The sequence below is a fragment of the Carex rostrata genome, chromosome 34, assembly GCF_964058835.1.
Source record: "Carex rostrata chromosome 34, lpCarRost1.2, whole genome shotgun sequence".
NCBI lineage: Eukaryota > Viridiplantae > Streptophyta > Magnoliopsida > Poales > Cyperaceae > Carex > Carex rostrata.
The window spans coordinates 130910-151649 of NC_135951.1; the positions used below are offsets into that span (position 1 = coordinate 130910).

A 20740-nucleotide genomic window follows, 5' to 3' on the forward strand; every position below is an offset into this window, starting at 1 on the left:
TCTTCCTCTTTGTTGCGCCCCGCTTCTCCCAAGACTCATGCTGCGAGGGAGAAGGGCTCTCTCCACAGCTACTTAGCAACGATGTGTAAATACGTAAATCCTTGAGAAATTGCTATTCCGGCCGATTCATCCGATTCCGATTCTACAGTCAAAATCCCGATTCCAATTCCGATTCCGAGTTTTAGAACTATGGATATATTTAAAAAAGTCTCTAACAGTACCTATTCTATTCTAACAATAATATTTCTATTTAAGGACATATGCTCTAACATTAACTTTCTATTTGAGAAAAAAGGTTAATTATTCTAAATTCTAATTCTCAACAAGTTTTCTTACGGTTTCTGGTACGGAACCTGTAACCAGCAATGCTCAAGACTTGTTACACTGGCGTGCCAGTACTGGGGGAAGAGGCAGCAACACTACGAAACTGGGCAAAACTTCTATACCAGTTGGTACTTGGGCGCTATGGTGTGAATGCAATAGGAAAATTTTTAGACAGGAGAGCAAACTAGAGACGCAACTGGTACAGGAGGCAGCATTAACAGTTCGGCACTCGAAAGGATGGAGATTTATCTTTAAAAACCATTTCTGGATTCTGGGTTGTGATTGTAATTAGGATGGAGATTTATTTAGAAAAAAAAAATCTCATTTCTAGTTTCCGGGCTGTTATATAAATAGGGGAGCAAATATTAGTGTAAATATTATTTCCTTATTAATGAAAATTGTAAGGTGGCAGTTGCCATTTTACCCTAAAAAGGACAAATTAGCAAAATAAAAAAAAATGAATATGACATAGTTATACTTCAAAACATTTATTATATTGTACTTCTAGTTTCATTAAAAAAATGAATAGGACATAGTAGTAGCAGGATTATAATGGAACTTGCAGACTGAGTACTGCAGCTTGGTTCAAAGTTCAAACCTGTGGATCTTGATCTGTACCAAATCATGAAATACAATGAAAGATGTAAAATGAAATATCATGCTGAATCAACAACCAATATCACTGGTATCCAACAATGGTACATGCAAAATGTTTGTGCTTATGATCCGCAACAACATGATAATTCGAATTCTATAAAAAGACTTTTATGCCCTCAATATTGGTTCAAACAAAGCAAGACAGAATCTACTCAAAACATCCAACATTCAAACATTTAGCAACATTCATCCATTTCGTTCTAAGCATGACATGTCAAAACATAACCCCAAATATTACAAAAGCACCTAATTAACTACAACCATTACAAAATGATCCTAAATTCCTTGCAGTGTATCTCACTCAGACTCCAATTTCAATTCTTCCTTGTGCAAGTTCTCATCTTTTACTCAATTGGATGTTTAAACTTTGAGGTTTTCTCCTCCCTTTGCACTATGATTGAGGGGGGTCTTGGTAGTTAATCTCCTTAATACCTTCTCCATTTCCAATAAGAATCTGGTCAGCAGTGTCACCAACATGCTTGGATGACATATCAGCCTTCATACTCTTAGCAACCTCATCTATTTCGTTGAAGCACGACTCAAGATTTTCACTAGCAATGGTATACAATTCCAAGGGGTTACAGAAATTATCAACAATTTTCATGGCCTTCATGCAAAGACTACTATACCTACAAAAATAAAACCAAAATTAACGAATGCTAACTAGAACATAAAAATATATTTGCATCTCCATTACTTTCCACCATCTATATCCTTTAACATTTTTTCTATTTATAATTGAGTTTGTCTTTGAGAGTTAGAGGTCAGTGAAACTTCGATTGATATACTAATTGACCGGACACATTATTCTAACATACTAATTGAGGGTTAGAACAAACAAATAGTTTACCTTTGCAAGCTCAACTCTAATTGGATATTAATTCAATGAAAAATACGATTTACTTCAAATCAATATCTTGCATTTCATTATAGTTACTAGACCAGAGTCTACTTGAAAATAAAAACCCATAACTTAATAACTCATTGTTGGCTCTTTCTCAGTTCAAGAAGGAGAGGTGACGCTCAGCCGCACAGGGAGAGGCAAAGAGATGGCGCGACGACCAGGATGAAGGGAGGAGGGGACCATTTTTTTTAGCTTCTCCAGCAAAACAATCCAAATTGGTATAGAGAGAGCACGAAGAGCGGAAGAGGGCACAGTCAGGAGGATCGAGGAGGGAGAGCACGGAGAAGGCACGGTCGGTGGGTTCGGGGAGGGCAGCGGTGTGTCTACCGTGCTTCTCTAGCAGAGCACGAGAAATAAAATTGGGGGATACGGATATGCCAGCGGGTTTAATTGGGGAAGAAACAAGAAAGCGAAGAGTGAGGAAAATTAACGGAGTATTTGATTAATAAACGGAGTCGCTAATCCAAAGATCTATCAACACGAATTTTGACAAAATCTAACAGTTCAGATTCGATCTTACACTTGTGGGCAGGAAAATCCTGCCCACAAGGGGGCAGAGGATTCGATTCCAAGATGAAAACATAAGGTTAAGATAAACGACGAGGGAGATTAGCACAGTAATTTTTATGAAGGGTAAAACAGTCTTTTCAATTTTTTATAAATATGAATATCAAATTTTAATTGATTAAATTAAGAGATGGGGATATAAATAAAAAAAATTGAGTTTTAGTGGAGAAATAACTAAATTTTAAGTTTCAATGGAAAAATATCTAAAAAGAGAAGTTTTGATGGGGATATATATAAATTTGAGTGAGTCTATGGTACTATGCATATTACGATTTGGCACCATGCTACGGTTTTATATTCGAGTTTTCAAATCCTAACGGTCGATCCGAACCGTTCATCTTGTTCTCCATACTAATATGTGTTTGGAGACCAAATTTTATATTTTTTGAAATTTTTTTACTATTTTTAAAATTTATTGAAAATCATTGTTTTTGGATGGTCCAGAATTTTCAGATCAAGTGATTTTCTAAATATCTAAAAAAATAGTAAAATTTTTTTTAAAAATGTAAAATTTGGTCTCCAAATACATATTAATATGGAGAACAAGATGAACGGTTCGGATCGACCGTTAGGATTTGAAAACTCGAATATAGAGCCGTAACACGGTGCCAAATCGTAATATGCATAGTACCATAGACTCACTCTATAAATTTCTCCATTATATTAAACTATTATAAATCATCCTCCTTGATTAACCCTAACAGCAAAGGGAAAAAGAAAAAAAGACGGATCAGTCTTTCTCTTATTCAGAAGTTTAAACAGACCAAATTTAAAGACACAAATCAGAAGAAAAATGAAAATCGTATAAAATAAAAAGAGAGAAAAAAAAATAAAAGGAGATGTTTTCTAAAAATTCTGACTTTTCTTATCCATCGATTATCTATCTGATTGGAATTCTCACTGCATTGCAGTGATTTTTAATTGTTGTTACAATCCGATGTATTGTGTATTTAATTATAATGACATATTTAATGAGATAGCGAGTCTGAGGTTGAATTTGATTTGCGATGTGATCAGGGGCGGATCCATAAAGGCCCAGGGGTAGGCAAGTGCCTACCCTTGAAATTGGATTTTTTTTTTTGGGCCCAGTATATATTTGCTTCTGTGCCTACCCCTGATTTAATACTGTGTCTAACCCTGGCCCAAAGAAAAATAAATAAGCAAGGCCCATTTAACTGCACTGGAGAAAAATCCGATCCGCTACTTCTCGTTTTCGCTACTTAATTAAAAAAGATGACTTCGCATCATCCGGTACGCCTAACAGAGCAAAATAATAAAAAAATGACTTCATTTGATACTTTGTGCTGTTGGGACCAAAGAGTAAAACCCCAAAAAAAAGAGACTTCATTTGCTAATTCTTGTTTGCTGCTAGGAGTCAGAGAGCAAATAAAAAAAGAAGACCTCGCTTATTCACTGGAGAAAGGACAAGACCTCCGTTTGCTGGAGAAAGAAAAAGCCTCCGCCCTTCGACTCAACACACGAACACGCTAGAGAGAGAATCGTGCCTCTTCTCTCTCCACCCACCCTCTTCACGCACCAGTAGCCCCTTCTCCTTTTTTTCTTTTTTTTTGTTGTAAGATCTCAATTTCTAGTTTTAATTAATCAATTGAATTAATGTTTGCATGATTCATATAGAATTGAAATGGTTTGGTGAATTATTGCTTGAATTTCACACCTTAGTGCTTTATCAATTAAATTTAATCGGTTTTAGTGCTTTATCAGGGATTTGAATAATTAATAAACTTCTTGATTCGCACTTGGGTAAATGTTAATTATTTAGAACTGGTACAAAGGTTTTTGCTTTTTTGCAACACAATGGTTCCAGCATAGGTAATTATACTGGTACTGATAAACCATATTTCATTGTTCTTTAGTTCCCTAATTATGGCTCGAGATCTAGTGGTTTAGGGTTTCATTCAGTCTCTATTGAGAATTTTTCACCTCAAAATTCAATGCAATAAACCTATACTGGTAAACATAAGACCACCAATTTACCTTGTTATTTTTCCTTTTATCATGGTGATTGTTTTATTTAGTACCCAATTAGTTAATGGATTTCAACCCGATAATTATTTGAACCCGTTTAGTGCCCTACCCTAACGGAAATCCTGGATCCGCCCCTGGATGTAATAATATTATATGTTATAAGAATGTAGAAATCTCCTATGAGCAGGAATTACACATATGTGTTGTGGAAATTAGGAATCATTTGTGAGTAGGGATTTCCAATTATGTGGATATTGTGTGACTTGTTGTATGGATAATCTAAACTAACGTACTATCACCGGTTAAATATGCAGGCATATATAAGTTGATATGTATTTGTGTGGATTAATTCAGCATGTTTGAATGATTGTTAAATGAAATCAATTATAAAGAAACACGTCGTTAAATAACCGCTTACTGAGTTTTATAGTGAACTCCATTTTATAATTTTTATTTTTGTTGACAACTTAGTTTGACAAAATAAAGAAAAGTATGACAATGATGTTATAATCACACTCCGAATGATCAAAATCTGAGTTGTGACAATATCTCAACCTGATATAAATTTTTATTGTTTTGTTACATTTTAAATTAAGTTTTGAGTGTAACTACAATTTCATAAATTTTTAAAAATATTAAATGTGTACTATATATTTCACTGAATCTCCATATCTTTGTTTGTTGTGTAGTGATAGTACAAATATCACTAATCGTTGTTTCAAACTCCAACAATTTCATAAATTTAATAAAAATAATATTTAATATTCACTAGATATATTTATAGTGTATATCATTTGATATTTGATTACATGTAAATTGGTTTCAGCTTATCATTCCAACATTCCCTTTAATTATTTTGTTACTATATTAAAATGAAAATTGTTTAAAATTAATAAGTTTAAATTAATTATATGTTAAAAAAATATCACATATGAGTCAAAACTTTTGCATTCTTTTATATAAAATGTCCAAAACAAACTCTCAATTGAAAATAAAATCCTAGAGAATAAAAACTATGTACAATTCATATTATGTTCAAATATATTATGAAAAGATATGCAAAAAATAACCTCTCAAATAATTGATTTCCTCTAATTTCAAACATATCATATAATATAATATGAGCTAATACTTTGTTAAATAATAAATATTCTATTATTTTTTAAATGAATTTGAAATAAATTTATTTTAACTCAGAAGCAACTAATTCTTTTGCACTTGATTTTTATAGTAGTTAGGTTTGTTGCTTAAAATGCAGCAAAAAAAAAAAAAAAAATGTATGACGAACGGAAACAAATGAATGATTCTTATTTCCATATATGTGACAATTGTTATATTGTGTGATTCGTTCTGTTATTGGGCTTGTTGGGCCTGCTCGTACGACTACTCTCCGTTTATTTTTTCCTAGGCCGGTTTGTAGGAATGAAATCTGCTCAAGAAAATGAGGACCCTCCTATTTTTCAATCCGAACCGTTTAAAATCGATCAAACGGCTTCAATTACATCTGATTTATTTATGCTTTGAGATTCGTGCCACGTTAAAAAGAAATTGAAGCCGTTTGATCAATGTTGAACGGTTCGAATTGGAGTGTCACACCCCGGAACTAGGGGTCGTGCAGTTACGCCGTGAATATATAGATGACTATACATTCACAAGGCAATTACGGTGTAAACCTAACATAATATCGGTTTACAACATCACCACTTATCATTTAATCCGATTTAAAATCATGTTTATACAAATACATTTATAGATTATCAAACTATACTCAATAGTATATGTATAAATTCGTGCAATAACTATATAATCGAAAGATTAAACAATCCCAAATCAATTCCCATTTTATACCATTTCTCTTCCCCGATTTCAACTCGATCGATCCCCATATTTCCAAATCAATATAAACCATTCCCATTAACATTTTATACACAGTTTAAAACATAAAAGAAAATTCATATTAAATCACAGTAAACGTTTAATATACAATTAGGTTTACAAAACCACTCGACACGGTCCGATAACAAGGTTATACACAAATACCATACCAAAACCCTATCGACATCAAAATGGACTCAATGTGAGGCATACCCTATCGCTATGCGGCTTAAACCTCACTGGTCGAGCACTCGAATCCCTTCTATTCGCGTTTACCTGCAAACACATACGAAAGAATAAAGTTCCCCGAGGGGATAGGGGGTGAGAAAACTTGTCAACCGTTTTCTCAGTGCGGAATTTAGTCAGGGCTACTGGATTTGTAAGAAATCCATTACCGGAACTAAATAAACCTGCAACGAGTTTCAATTCAACAATTCGATAAAAGAAATGCATATGCAACATATATAGAAGCAATTGAAATCTAACTCATATCACAATCAAATGAAATCGAAGAATTCATAGAATGGTTTGGTATAACATATACATTTGCTAAGTCCGGTTACAATTGATAGATATCGACTATCCATCTCATTTGGCTTAACATTTCTCTGGTCTGGTTTATAGTCAAACATCCATATCAATTCGTCAATTTCCAATTTAGGATTGCATATCTCCCGATCATGCAACGGGTTGTCACTCTTCCAAAGAGAGACCAATAACAATCAATTATCCACAGTTTCAATCCTCCTGCTATACTCTACCTTTTTGGTATCAGTTAACCTAGCTCTGCCTTTCTCCTTGGTTACCGATACCCTCCACCATTAGGGTTATTCACCGTATGCGCATATGGGCCCTGAGACAAAGTCTAGTAGCTAGCTAGACATTGTCCCTACAATTCACTCATTTCATTCACAATTAACTTATCCTCTGCCCTCTTCACATTTCAGTACTGTGGTTCCATTCAATTATCAAAACAATAGAACAATCAATCGAATAACAATACCAACATGCTAGATCAACAATATCATATCAATTCAATTATATCATTACTTATTTTCATGCAATGCTGCAAATAATGCTAACAATAGAGATCCAACATGAGGTCATGCACAATAAGTCAATTAACAATTCAATCGGTATATATATATAAGTACATATATATATATATACATGTACCGTTATTTAATTCTAAGTAATAGAATCCAAAACAGATCCCGTGAACCCCCGCACCTGATCAAGTAGGGCACTTGGGTAGGATCCGGTATCGCTAAACTCGACGACCTCGTCTAATCCGCTAATCCTCGGTCAATCGGGTCTAGGCCTAAATTACATGGCATAGCAAGTCAATTTCAATATATTTCATAATTCCTATACCCAATCGCATTCTAATACTCGTAAACGGTCAATTCAACAAATTCGGACGTTTTACCATCTTACCCTTGCAATTCACCCTTTTTTTTAGGGTTTAAGTCACATTTCTTCTCAATTGGGGTTTATATCAAATAGATAGCAATAAGGAAGTCTCAATTCACTCAAACTCGTAATCACGGTCATTTACAATTCAATTCGTTCGAAAGTTGGTTCAAAACCCTAATCAATTTGGGATAATCTCACCATTCGGGTTTTAGTTGGAATTGAGACATGAAATCAATCAAATAACGCTCAAGAAGCAACAAAGACATTGATTCTCGAGTTTGGTTCAATTTGGTCGGGTTTCACCGAAACCCTAGAAATCAAGGGACGAGAAAATAGAGCAAACGAGAAGAGGGATTACCAAACCAAGTGGAGGAAGGGGCGAGATTCGAGCTCCTCTACGATTTTCTCAAGTTTCGGCCAATTCCGCGGGAAATTAGACTCTCTCTCTCACTCTCTATCTCTCTCTCGTGTCTCTCTGTTGGGGCGGCCAAAGAGAAAAAGGGGAAAGGAGGAAGAGAAAGAAGGAGAGAGAACAGGAATTTTTGCTAAATAAACCCTCACTTTATCGGATAAAACGTTATGACGTTTTGTTAAATCGTTATAACGATTCAGCTAGTGAAAAACGCAGGAAATAGTGTATAAAACGCATAATTTGGTGTATAAAACGTTATAACGTTTTCTGAAAACGTTATGACGTTTTAATTGAATCCAGCCTTCATAAAATCGTCGTTTTTCATCAAGTTTTACAGTGAAAAACGTTACATAACGTTTTAAAAACGTTATAACGTTTTAGGAATTTTTTTTTTTTTTTTTTTTTTTTCACGGTGTTACATGGAGAATAGGAGGGTCCTCCTTTTCTCAAGAAAGGGAGCAGATTGGCTTCCTGGTTTGTAATAGGTTCTTTTGGAGATAAGAACCATGGTGACCTAAGATGACGTATAAACTGAATAATTTTCATATGAAATTCAACATTTTTTTTCTTTTTGGTCTTACGATAATATGCATAGTTTTTTAATAGTGCAAATTGGTTTGTATTATGAATGAATATTTTTTATTTTATAGTTCAAATAATTGATATGAATCGTTCAACATAATTTTCATATGACTATATTACTGCAGACTTAATTATATATTCTTTAGGATATTTTTACTATTTTTTAATGATCTAGAAATTTAGATTACGTGATTGTAAAAGATATAAAGTTTAATCTATGCGTACATTTTTAAATAGTTTAAATCAATTGTCAGAATTTTGAAAATAAAAATATTAATCATAGTACATATCAATATTCACTATGCATACTACCATAACCAAAATCTTATATTTTGTCAAGAGTAAGGATTGGGTGCTATGGATAGCATAAGGACATCCGTGCTATAGCCTCATAAACATATCGTATAAATTTCAAACTTCGATTTAAGTAGATCAATAAATTAGTTATATAATAAGCTTGTAAGTTACTAATTTTTACTATTTTGAAAATTATTTTACTATTTTTTATGATTTATGAAAGATGGTCTAAAAATAAAAGAAAATTGTCAATATTTTAGGCTATTTTTTTGACATTTTTCATAAATTATAAAAAATAGTAAAACAAATTTCAAAAATAGTAAAAATTAGTATTGTACAAGTTTATTATATAAACAATTTATTGAGCTGCTTAAATCAAAGTTTGAAATTTATACAATATGTTTTTGAGGCCGTAGCACGGATGTCCTTATGCTATCCATAGCACCCAAGCCTTACTCTTTTGTCAATTGTCTAAGTTACTCTCTCATAGAGGATCCCAAAAACACCCAGACTCAATTATACCCAAACCCAATATAAGTTTTTATTATTATTGTGGAATGGTTGGTACTTGATTATTTCTTTTATTGGATTTCAACTACTGATAAAATATCCTCACGTCCAGCTTGATAAAATAAAATAATTAAATGAAGAAACACGTGATTTTTTTTTATGTTAATAAAACTTCATTCAAAATATTATTTTAAAAAATATATATATTTTCAGTGAAATACTAAATATATCTCAATTTGGTGTTAAAGTTATGACTATCATTTCGATTTCATAAACTGTAAACGACAAAATATTGAATGTTTACTAAACGTATATCCCGATTTTTTTATATATATCCAAAACTTCAATCAAATTACAAAAAATAACCGAAGTACCGTTGAAATTCGATTTTTACCCAATCCGGTTATCCAATAACCGGAATTTATAGAAATGTCCGGTTAACCACTCCCCGGACTCAAAATGCACAAATCCGGTTAATGGTTAACCGGATTTGTGCATTTTGCCTTTTTTTTTTTTTTTTTTTTTTTTTTTTTGAAAACAGAAATTTTTTATTTTTTTTGTATTAAAATATTAGAAATATTGAATATATTTCTTTGAAAATAGATAGAATACAATATAATTTGATTTATTAGAAAGACTGCAACAAATAACCCGGATCAATATTTTTCAGATCGGATTTTTCGCGGCTGTAAGAAAAATTAATATATTTCTTGATGTGTTATTGGAAAAAAATAAAAAGAATTAGATTCCGAGTTATTGATCCCGGTTCAAAAGTCACTTCTAGCTAATTCAGAAAATATTGTGACCTTTCTAGTACATTTAATTAATAAAAAGTTGTATCTATTTTGAGAATTCTTTTTGAAAAATAATAATTAAATAAATTAAAGTTTTTGATTTTTTTTCAAAAATAGATATAACTTTTTATTAATTAAATGTACTAGAAAGGTCACAATATTTTCTGAATTACTTAGAAGTGACTTTTGAACCGGGATCAATAACTCAGAATCTAATTATTTTTATTTTTTTCCAATAACACATAAAGAAATATATTAATTTTTCTTACAGCCGCGAAAAATCGGATCTGAAAAATATTGATCCGGGTTATTTGTTGCAGTCTTTCTAATAAATCAAATTATATTGTATTATATCTGTTTTCAAAGAAATATATTCAATATTTCTAATATTTTAATACAAAAAATAAAAAAATAAAAAAATTTCTGTTTTCAAAAAAAAAAAAAAAAAAAAAAAAAAAGGCAAAATGCACAAATCCGGTTAACCATTAACCGGATTTGTGCATTTTGAGTCCGGGGAGTGGTTAACCGGACATTTCTATAAAATCCGGTTATTGGATAACCGGATTGGGTAAAAATCAAATTTCAACGGTTCTTCGGTTATTTTTTGTAATTTGATTGAAGTTTTGGATATATATAAAAAAATCGGCGTATATCTGGTATGGTTTTTTATGGTTTGCTATATTGTAAAATTAGTTTCAAATATCGTTCCAATTTCATTAATTTTAAACGAAAAAACTATTAAATGTTTGCAAAATATATCTCGGTCTGATATTTTTTTTACTGTTTTGTTACATAATAAGTTAAGTGTTGACTGTTAATTAATTGTTTCAATTTAATAAATTCTAAATAAATTAAATGTTGAATTTTATAGGTTTCTTATATTGTAAGCTAAATTTTGGCTGTCCTTCTAATTTCATAAAATTTTAAACGAAATAATTATTAAATATTTACTAAATTTATTCAATCCGATATACTCCTTTATTTATTTTTTTCTATATATTGTAAGACAATTTTTGACAATTATTTTAATTTTATAAATTTCAAACAAAAAATATTAAATGTTTACGATAATACAGCCTAAAATTGGGCCTTCTTGCATAAATTCATGTTTCCGTTCCGTAGCAATCTCTTCATGATTAATTGATTATGTACTAATGTCATTATGGCAACATGCTTTAATACTATTCAAATTTTGCACATATCCCGGGAAATATCTTACAATTATAAAAATGCAAAGATTTGGACATCCTTTTGGTACAATCTCCAGTATAAACTTTTAAAAATCACCAACCAACTTTATTCCTTTTCTTGATCTCCTGTGCCATTTATTATGTTGCATGCACAATAGGCTGGATATATCATATATCTGACATTCTGACCTATGAAAATAAATCAGCTGTTATTTCAAGGAAATAACAATAACCTGCTATTCCGATTCTAACCGTTCAAATTTTTCAATGAACGTATGAACTTTTATGTGCGAATCTCAACATAGATCATTAGTTGAAATTGGAATAACATCAGATTTATTTCCCTTACCTATAAATACAAGTAGCAATAAATTACAATAGTATTATACCTATTAACCAAAAGAACAATATATAGTTATATAGTAAAGAAAGGACTTGTTTGAAACTTAGTCAAGGGTATGACATACATGCACAGGAAATACTATAGATGAAATAGTTTCATAGAATCTATATGTGCTCATTCTTACAAACCTTTTTCAAACAGATGACTATACTAGTAAACTTCTCTATAGTTGTTTAATAAAGAGGCTACTAAGTGTCTACAGAGGTTACTCATACTAATACAAATTAATCAACAAATATATTTGTGAGATTATTTGAAATATATCAAAATATATTAATTCATTTTAAATACAAATTGATTGCATATACACAAATTATAATAAATTACAAAAAAATAGTCATTTGATCCAGACCTAGTTAAAAAGAATTAATTCTTATCGTACCATCACCTTTTAGGTTCTATACAATCATTTGAATAAAAAATGTTGTAATTATGACAATTAGTAATGTGATATCCGAAACTTAATAATAAAAAATACCCTATTAGTTATGACATGTATATTTATCCATTTAAATTATTTCACGTGCAATATTTAATGACATTTATGATACGTAGAATTAAAAAAAAAGCAGTTATGATATATGCAACTTTTAGCATTAACAAAGATGTGTTAAAACCAAAAATTTTATTTTAAGCATTAAAAAAAACAAATAACGACAAAATCAGAGAAATTCCTTTTTTGACACGACCGTAGTTTCAAACTGCAGACAAAAATGGGGTGTCCACAACTTTTTTTTTCCAATCGTTTTGATCAAAATTTTGTTTTCAACGTTTTTTGATTGACCAACAAATTTTGAGGGCCCACAAACTTTGCTGCAACGGCTTTGATCAGGAAATTTTTTTTTCCAAATTCGTGGTTATTTATATGCAACTTTTCTGTCTGTAGTTTATAATTATTGTTGTATCAAAAATGAAATATTTACAAATTCGTGGTTATTTGGTTTGTCTTTTTTTTTTAATGGTAAAAATAAAAATTCCGGATACAATTTCTCATATAGAGTTTTAGAGACGTGGCAATAGCCTAATAAGAGGAACAAATTGGGGAGTTGTATCAGCTCCTCTTTATCTTTCTTCTCTCTCACTCCCTTCCAAATCCATTTCCAGACAAATTTAAACTACTAGCAATTAAATAAACAAAAATCCTAAAAATACCAAATTCTTTCTCTCTCATGCGCAGTCACACTTTTCTTAAACCCTAACCTCCAACCTTTAAATACAATTTAAACCTCCCTTTCTCTCTCTAACAAACAAACAAACAAAAGAAGAACACACCATTCTCACTTGGTAACCGAAATAAATTGCTCTTTTCTCATTTATCTTTCCATGCGCCGCTTTGAACAGCATCACTTTTACTTTAAACAGCGCTGTATAAAATACGACTCTATATTGTATATGGTATATAACATGGAATTCAAAATTTTAACCATATATAAGTAAAAAAAAATATTGCAGCACTTGAGAAAAATGCACGTGTAGTCTGTTAGTGTGGCAGTGGCACAGTGAAAAATGGAAAGCTTTTTCTCTCTTTTTTGACAAATTGTTCCAGGGGTAAATTAGTCATTAGAGAAATATCTGGGAAGCTCATCTGCTAGTGGATGAGTCCGTACACCAAAGTAACTCAAAGTTTGAGTTTTGATCCGGACCGTCCGATCCAATAAAAACCAAGGTGAAATGTATGGTTTGCTTTAAAATGCGTGCTAATGCAGATCGGACGGTCAGGATCCAAACTCTAAATTTGAGGTACCTTAGGTATATGAGAAACACATGCGAAGCTCATTTGCACATAGGGGTGTCAATGGTACCTTTTTAGCCGTTTATCCAACCCGTATCGTATTCAATAAGGCGGGTATGGGTAATTTTTTTTTCCGTTAGCTTATTGGGTATGGATATGGGTGAGAATTTTTTTTCGTTAAATAAATGAGTAAGAGTATGGGTAATGACTATTTCGTATTCGTTACCCTATAGGGTAATTATAAAATCCAAATATATATTCAATTCAATTTCCAACCCACTTAAATGTATATTTAATTCAATTTCTAACCCACTTAAATGTATAATCATGTTTTTGAATTTTTATTCTTTATGAAAAAATAATTTAGTTGGAATTGATTGCACATTTATTTTATTTTTTATTAGAAATGCAATTATATATGTGTTAAAATGAATGAGTTTTTGATGTTTAATTTGTAAAATATAATAAAACTAATTATTATACTAGTATTATCCGTTATTCACCCGCTACCGTTTCGTTACCCGATAATATTAACGGGTAAGGGTAGGGTATGGTAAGATCAATTTTTAATAGGTATGGGTAGGGTATGGGTAATGTCAATTTTAATGGGTATGGGTATGAAAATGTCTCCACCCGACCCGTACCGTACCCATTGACACCCCTATTTGCACATGTCCGAGTCCGATCCACTGAAGTAACTCAAAGTTTGAGTTTCGATCCATCCGACCCGAGACATGGCTTGCTTTAAAATTCGTGCTGAAATAGATCGAACGTTTCGGATCCAAACTCTAAATTTGAGGTACCTTTGATTATATGAGAAATACCTGGGAAGCTCATCTGCTCATGGCCGAGTCGATACACTGAAGTGACCCAAAGTTTGATTTTCGATCTAGACCGTCCAATCAGAATCTGGGCCAATTCTTGGCTTTAATATTCGTGCTGATGCAGATCGGACGTTTGGGATCTAAACTCAAAATTTAAGGTACCTTAGGTATTATGAATTCGCTCATGACCTGGGTTGTTCAAAACGAAGCTAAGCTCTGCTCAAAACGAAACCGTACTTCTTCTAAGTAACATTTTTACCTCTGATCCTCTCTCTCAAAAAAGCCCCAAATCTTTTCTCCTCTTCTCTGAGAACTGAGAGCTCTCTCTCTCTTTCTGCACTGGAATGGACGCAGCATTTCCTCCACCTCCGCCACCTTTGCCAACGGCAGTGATCCATCGATCGTACGGCGGGAACTCATTCGGGCCGTTGATTGTAGCTCTGGCCGTGATCACTGTGCTGGGTGCCTTGGCGGTGTTCATGGGTCGGATTTGTTTCGGGCGAAGAACTGTTTTCGGGTACGGGCGCTATGATTTGGAAGCTTGGGTTGAAACCAAGTGCGCGTCTTGTGTTGATGGGAGAATGGATGTGGCTATTCCCAGACCTCGCCACGTGGCACCACCTCCTCCTCCTCCTCCCGCCACGGTAGAACCGCCACCACCTGTCGAGGTGGAGACTACGAACGGAGCTCCTCCTGTGGTGGAGAAAGAATTACCAGGGCAACAACCGGGGACGAATTCGTAGTCATGAACCAAATCTTGGATGGTGGTATTTGATTCTTTTTTCATTTTTTTTCCTTTTGTCAAGTTTTTGGTATTTTTCAGAACTAGAGGGGGTTATTTGTTTATTTGTTGGGAAGAAGAAGGAAAAAAAAAATGTTGGTGAAGTTCTTCAATTTGATGTAACTGTACCACCTTTTTTTGGCAAGATCAAAAGAATAGTCACATTAATTTTGAATAGCACGAATCATGATGCAATCAAACACTTTATAATTCGCTGAGAATTTTTATTGTACCTGGTTGGTACAGGCATGGTACCAGCCTCAAATATTAGAATGTACAGTGTTGTCTCTAGCAACATGTAAACAATAATTAGGTTCAAGTGATTCCTTTCATGGGATATTTTAAATTTCTTAAGTTCCTTAGATTAGAGATTTGCTTGCCTAAAAATGAATCAAGGTTCAGCTTTTCATTTATTAATGGTTTCATTGAATGTGTCAGTGAGAAATAAAAGCTGGATTTAGTCAAATGATTCTGCAATTGAGGATCAATTTGGACCTGTACTGTACCGTATAAGTGAAATCTGCAAAAATTGCTCAAAAATTTCAGGTTTGTACCACAAAATATATCTGCTGGGTCAAGTGCACACTAGTTGGTTGAATCCCATATTACCAGTATAAGTTCGAGACTTCACGACTCATGAAGTGCTACGATGAAAAAAAAAATGACTATAATTTTCTATTACAATGTGTACCAGTAGCAACATTTGTAATTTCTGATACCAGTTAGCATATTTTCGGGTGACCCTTGAAGTATTATGTAATTAATACCCTAGCTGTTATTTTCCATGGTGAACTAAGAACGCTAGTGTTGATTTTTACTAGTATTTATAAACACAATTTATACAATCATTTACAGATGCAAAAAATTTAAATCAACACTAACTTAAACAAACATGAAATAAAGATACAAATGGTCAGATAAGGTTCATGAATTCATATAATTATTAGTTGTACTCACTGAAATTTTGAATAACATTTATGTTCTGCCCAGTTTTGAGGCACATAATTTCAGATACCAGCAGCAGTTTTACCAGAACTTGTCCAATTAGCATTTAATGCTAGCACTTGGTCTTATTTGCTTGGGATCATCTACAAAGTTGCTCCATAAATAAATGAACTTCTGAATATATGATTAAAGAAATGTATTTTTTTTTTTTTCATTGTTGTTTAGCCCACTAAAATTTGATTTTTCACTTTAGCTTTGAAGTTTACAAAAATTTATTTCTTCAAATTAGTGTTAGTGGCACTGTTATAGAGATAGGTAGTTAACTAACTAGGAACAAAATGTAGTAATATACTATCTTGGGCAGAGCAATCATATATATATATATATATATATATATATATAGTAATATACTATCGTTGATTCAATGGTGTCTTTTGATTTTACTGTTACTGTTGGATTAGTGATTTTCAAAGTGGCTTAATAAATAGTAAAAAAATTTCAAAAAATGTAAAATTTGGTATCCAAGCACATATTAATATGGAGAACAAGATGAACAGTTTGGATCGATCATTTGGACTTTGAATTCATTAATTTATAGTGCAATGCATAAATATGCCTATGCATTGCAATCAGGGGCGGACCCACTGTAGCACAGGGGGGGTCAGCTGCCCCCCGTTGGATTTTCAAAAATAGTGCTAAAAAATCTGTTTTTCGGACCTCTGCCCCTCCCTGGAATTCAAATTGCTTTCCTATAGCCCATTCTGGAATTCTAATAGACGGAACGGAGCCCATATAAACTTTGAGCGAAACAAATTAGCGGAGCCCAAATAGGCGCTGATCCCAAATAGCGAAAATTAGTTGAATCAAAATGTTTTTTTTTTTTTTTTTTTTTTTGAATTCAAAGGCAGAGGCTGCCAAGTTAAACCAAAATGTTAATTTCAAATTCCCTATAAATGTTGAATTGTTGATTTTTTTTCAAGTAATTTAGGATTTTTATTATATTGATTGGTATTTTTTTTTGTTATGTTGAATTGTACTCGATAAGTTATTTGCATCCGATTATTGCCCCGCCCTGACAAAAATCCTGTGTCCGCCCCTGATTGCAATGTATGGTAACCTTACTCATATATATATATATATAGATAGGCTAATGTGCTTCCATAAGCACTTGGCCCGAAGTGCTGCCACCCCATTTTTGATTTTTCAAAATCCAAACAGTCGATCCGAACCGTTCATCTTGTTCTCCATATTAATATCTACTTGGAGATCAAATTTTACATTTTTTGGAATTTTTTTTGCTATTTATTAAGCCGCTTTGAAAATCGCTGATCCAACGGTGGCTTGCCAAACAGTAAAATCAGGGGTTCACCGTTGGATCAGCGATTTTCAAAGTGGCTTAATAAATAGCAAAAAAATTCCAAAAAATGTAAAATTTGGTCTCCAAGCAGATATTAATATGGAGAACAAGATGAACGGTTCGGATCGATTGTTTGGATTTTGAAAAATCGAAAATGGGGTGACAGCACTTCGGGCCAAGTGCTTATGGAAGCACATTAGCCTATCTCTCTCTCTCTCTCTCTCTCTCTCTATATATATATATATATATATACTAGTATCATACCCGTGCGTTGCAACGGGGACATATTATAAGAAACTAATATATCATTGAAAATAATAATTATCTAAAAATTAAAACACAGTTTAATAGAAAATTTATATGATTATGTATTTTTAATTAACTTTAATCGTAATCTCTGATAACAATTTGATGATGTAATGATTTTTTTATTTTTAAGTACCAATGATATCAAATAATAGCTCGATTCGAATCTAATATCAAATATCATACAACAATTCAATATCAACATATAATATGATATCAAAAAACATAAATAAAAAGTGTTATCGTGTGTATGTATATGATATATACACACACACACATATTATAAGAAAAATATATATTTACACACACGTTCCAATTTATATTTTTCTTTGTTTCCAATTTAGAACACACACACACACACTGATATATTCTATATCGGAAATATATTCTAAATTGCTCACACCAATATGTATAGAAACAAAGAAAGAGAAATAAGGAAATAAAAAAAAATGATTTACATTGTGATTCGTATAGAAACGAAGAAGTAAGGAAACAATAAATAAGAAAATGGAAGGTGGAGTCTTCTCAATTGAAGAGGAGAAATATAGAAACAAAAAAAAAAAAAGGAAACAGATAAATATATCGCTAAATTTCAGAATTTATTCAATTTTAATTGTAACGTATCGTGTGGCAGCATATGTGGCGGGTATGTTTTTAACTAAATTTAGACTTCTATACATAAAAAAGATGCATTTAATCAAAATAAGACAAAATATGTAATTGGAGAGCTGAGATCAAATCCGAAGATTCATCTCTCAATCGTAGCCGTTGGCGGATCGGACACCCAGCGTGCTTAATAATAGAATAGAGATATATATATAGAGAGAGAGAGAGAGAGATTGACTAATATGCTTTCGGTAGCATATGGGCCAAAGTGCTACCGGTTCAAATTTGAAATTTCAAAATCCAAAAAGTCGATCTGAACCATTCATCTTGTTCTCCATATTAATATGTGCTTGAAGACCAAATTTTACAATTTTCTGAATTTTTTTACTATTTATTAAGCCACTTTGAAAATCGCTGATCCAACGGTAGCACTGTTTTGTTAAGCCACCGTTGGATCAGCGATTTTCAAAGTGACTTAATATATAGTAAAAAAATTCATAAAAATATAAAATTTGGTCTCCAAGCACATATTAATATGGAGAACAAGATGAACGGTTCAGATCGACTTTTTGGATTTTGAAATTTCAAATTTGGACCGTTAGCACTTCGGCCGAAGTGCTACCGAAAGCATATTAGTCAATCTATATATATATATATATATATATATATATATATTTTTTTTTTATAGTATGCTTTAATATATTTATGAACTCCGCCTATGTAGTTTCTACACAGCTTGTCCCAAGCTAGGAAAAGAAGGAGGGTTCATGATAGGCTTGACCAGCCAGCGGTAAAAAAATAGCCTCTTTATGGAAATGAAACATTCACGAATTAGACAGGAGTAGTACTAGGATAGGTGACCTCCTGGGAAGTTCTTATATTATTGATTCCGGTTGGATTTCATTTCTAGCCTACTCCAACTTATTTGAGAATAAGGACTTCGAAGAAGAAGAAGAATGCTTTCATATATTTATTCTCAAGTTTCATTCCTTGGAAAATAAATCTGCCGTTATTCCAATGTAATAACAAGTTTATGTTATTGTGATTCCAACTATTTAACTTCCTTGAGATTCGTACATAAAATTATTACTTCACATATAGAAAACATTGAGGTCCTGTTCGGCCCACTGATGGAAATGGGTGTAGACATAAAATTGGTAAAATTTTGAACTGCTGTTTATGTGAGAAAAAAAAATTAAGTTGAATTTTTTACTTCCCACACGAACAGTAACGCGAGCGAACACACCCTGAGGGCGTGTTCGGATGTCACAGGATTACGAAATGAGAATGAGAATGTGAATGGAAATTTACTTTTGAAAAAGTGGGTACGAAATGCACGGGATTAATTATGGGAATATGGGAATATGAGAAAATGAGTGTTCGTTTGTATCATGGGATTAATTGTGGGAAATCTTTATTTATTTAAAATATGTATATTTATTTGTTTTAGTTTAGTTTAGTTATAAATAATTTTTTATTATTTAATTATTGTTTTTGAATAGTATAGCATTATGTTTGTATTAATTTTAACCAATTAGCTTAATATAAAAAGTAATTATTATAAAATTATAATGAATTGATGAATGTAGGAAATTCTATTTTTAACCAATTGAGCCACGGTAAAATAAACATTTAAAAATATTTAAAAAAAATTAACATTTATAAAAACAAGTATTTAAAATATGTAATTACAAAAAAATATTTATTAATTATTATTTATGAAATATAAATATTTATTCTGATAACTAAATAAATTGTATATAATGAGATGAATGTAATCTAACTGTTATATTTAATAAAATGAATTTTTAGTTGTTGCACTTATTAATTGAATGAAATTGTTAATAAATCTTATATCTTAAAAAGTTGCTGTGATTTGTAAAAAAAAAAGACTGTTGTTCAGATCAATCTAATAAATTAGTCCCACATGTGTTGTTTAAATAAATTACAACTCTTTATTTATATAACTCACTTCTTGATTGCATTTAATTATTTCTATATAGCCAAGGCCAACTAGTACACATGCCCTATTTATAAAAATAAAAATAAAAAAGAAGGTCCGGATCTAAACTTTTGATTAGTCCCACATTAAAAAATAAGATGTTAGTTGGATCCTGTATATACAGATGAAGAATGTGCCTTAGAATAGAAAAATAAATAGAGTAGGGTGCCACTGCCACGTGCAGGAGAGAGAAGAAATTTGCACAATCTCCAATATGCTCTAGCTGGAGAGAGAAGGTTGGGAAAATGCAAATTCAGTTGGAGACCGAGT

General features: G+C 32.0%; 1 protein-coding gene across 1 annotated transcript; it reads left to right on the top strand.

Annotated features, from left to right (window-relative positions):
* The first annotated feature begins 14695 nt into the window (after nucleotides 1-14695).
* On the top strand, nucleotides 14696-15424 carry LOC144549128 (uncharacterized). The gene has a single exon (XM_078297871.1). The coding sequence runs from the start codon at nucleotides 14818-14820 to the stop codon at nucleotides 15214-15216; it is 399 nt and encodes a 132-aa protein (XP_078153997.1). The 5' UTR covers nucleotides 14696-14817; the 3' UTR covers nucleotides 15217-15424.
* The last annotated feature ends 5316 nt before the right edge of the window (nucleotides 15425-20740 follow it).

What these genes read in the sequence shown, in the direction of transcription:
- LOC144549128 (XM_078297871.1), top strand. Translation starts at nt 14,818, where the DNA reads ATGGACGCAGCATTTCCTCCACCTCCGCCACCTTTGCCAACGGCAGTG.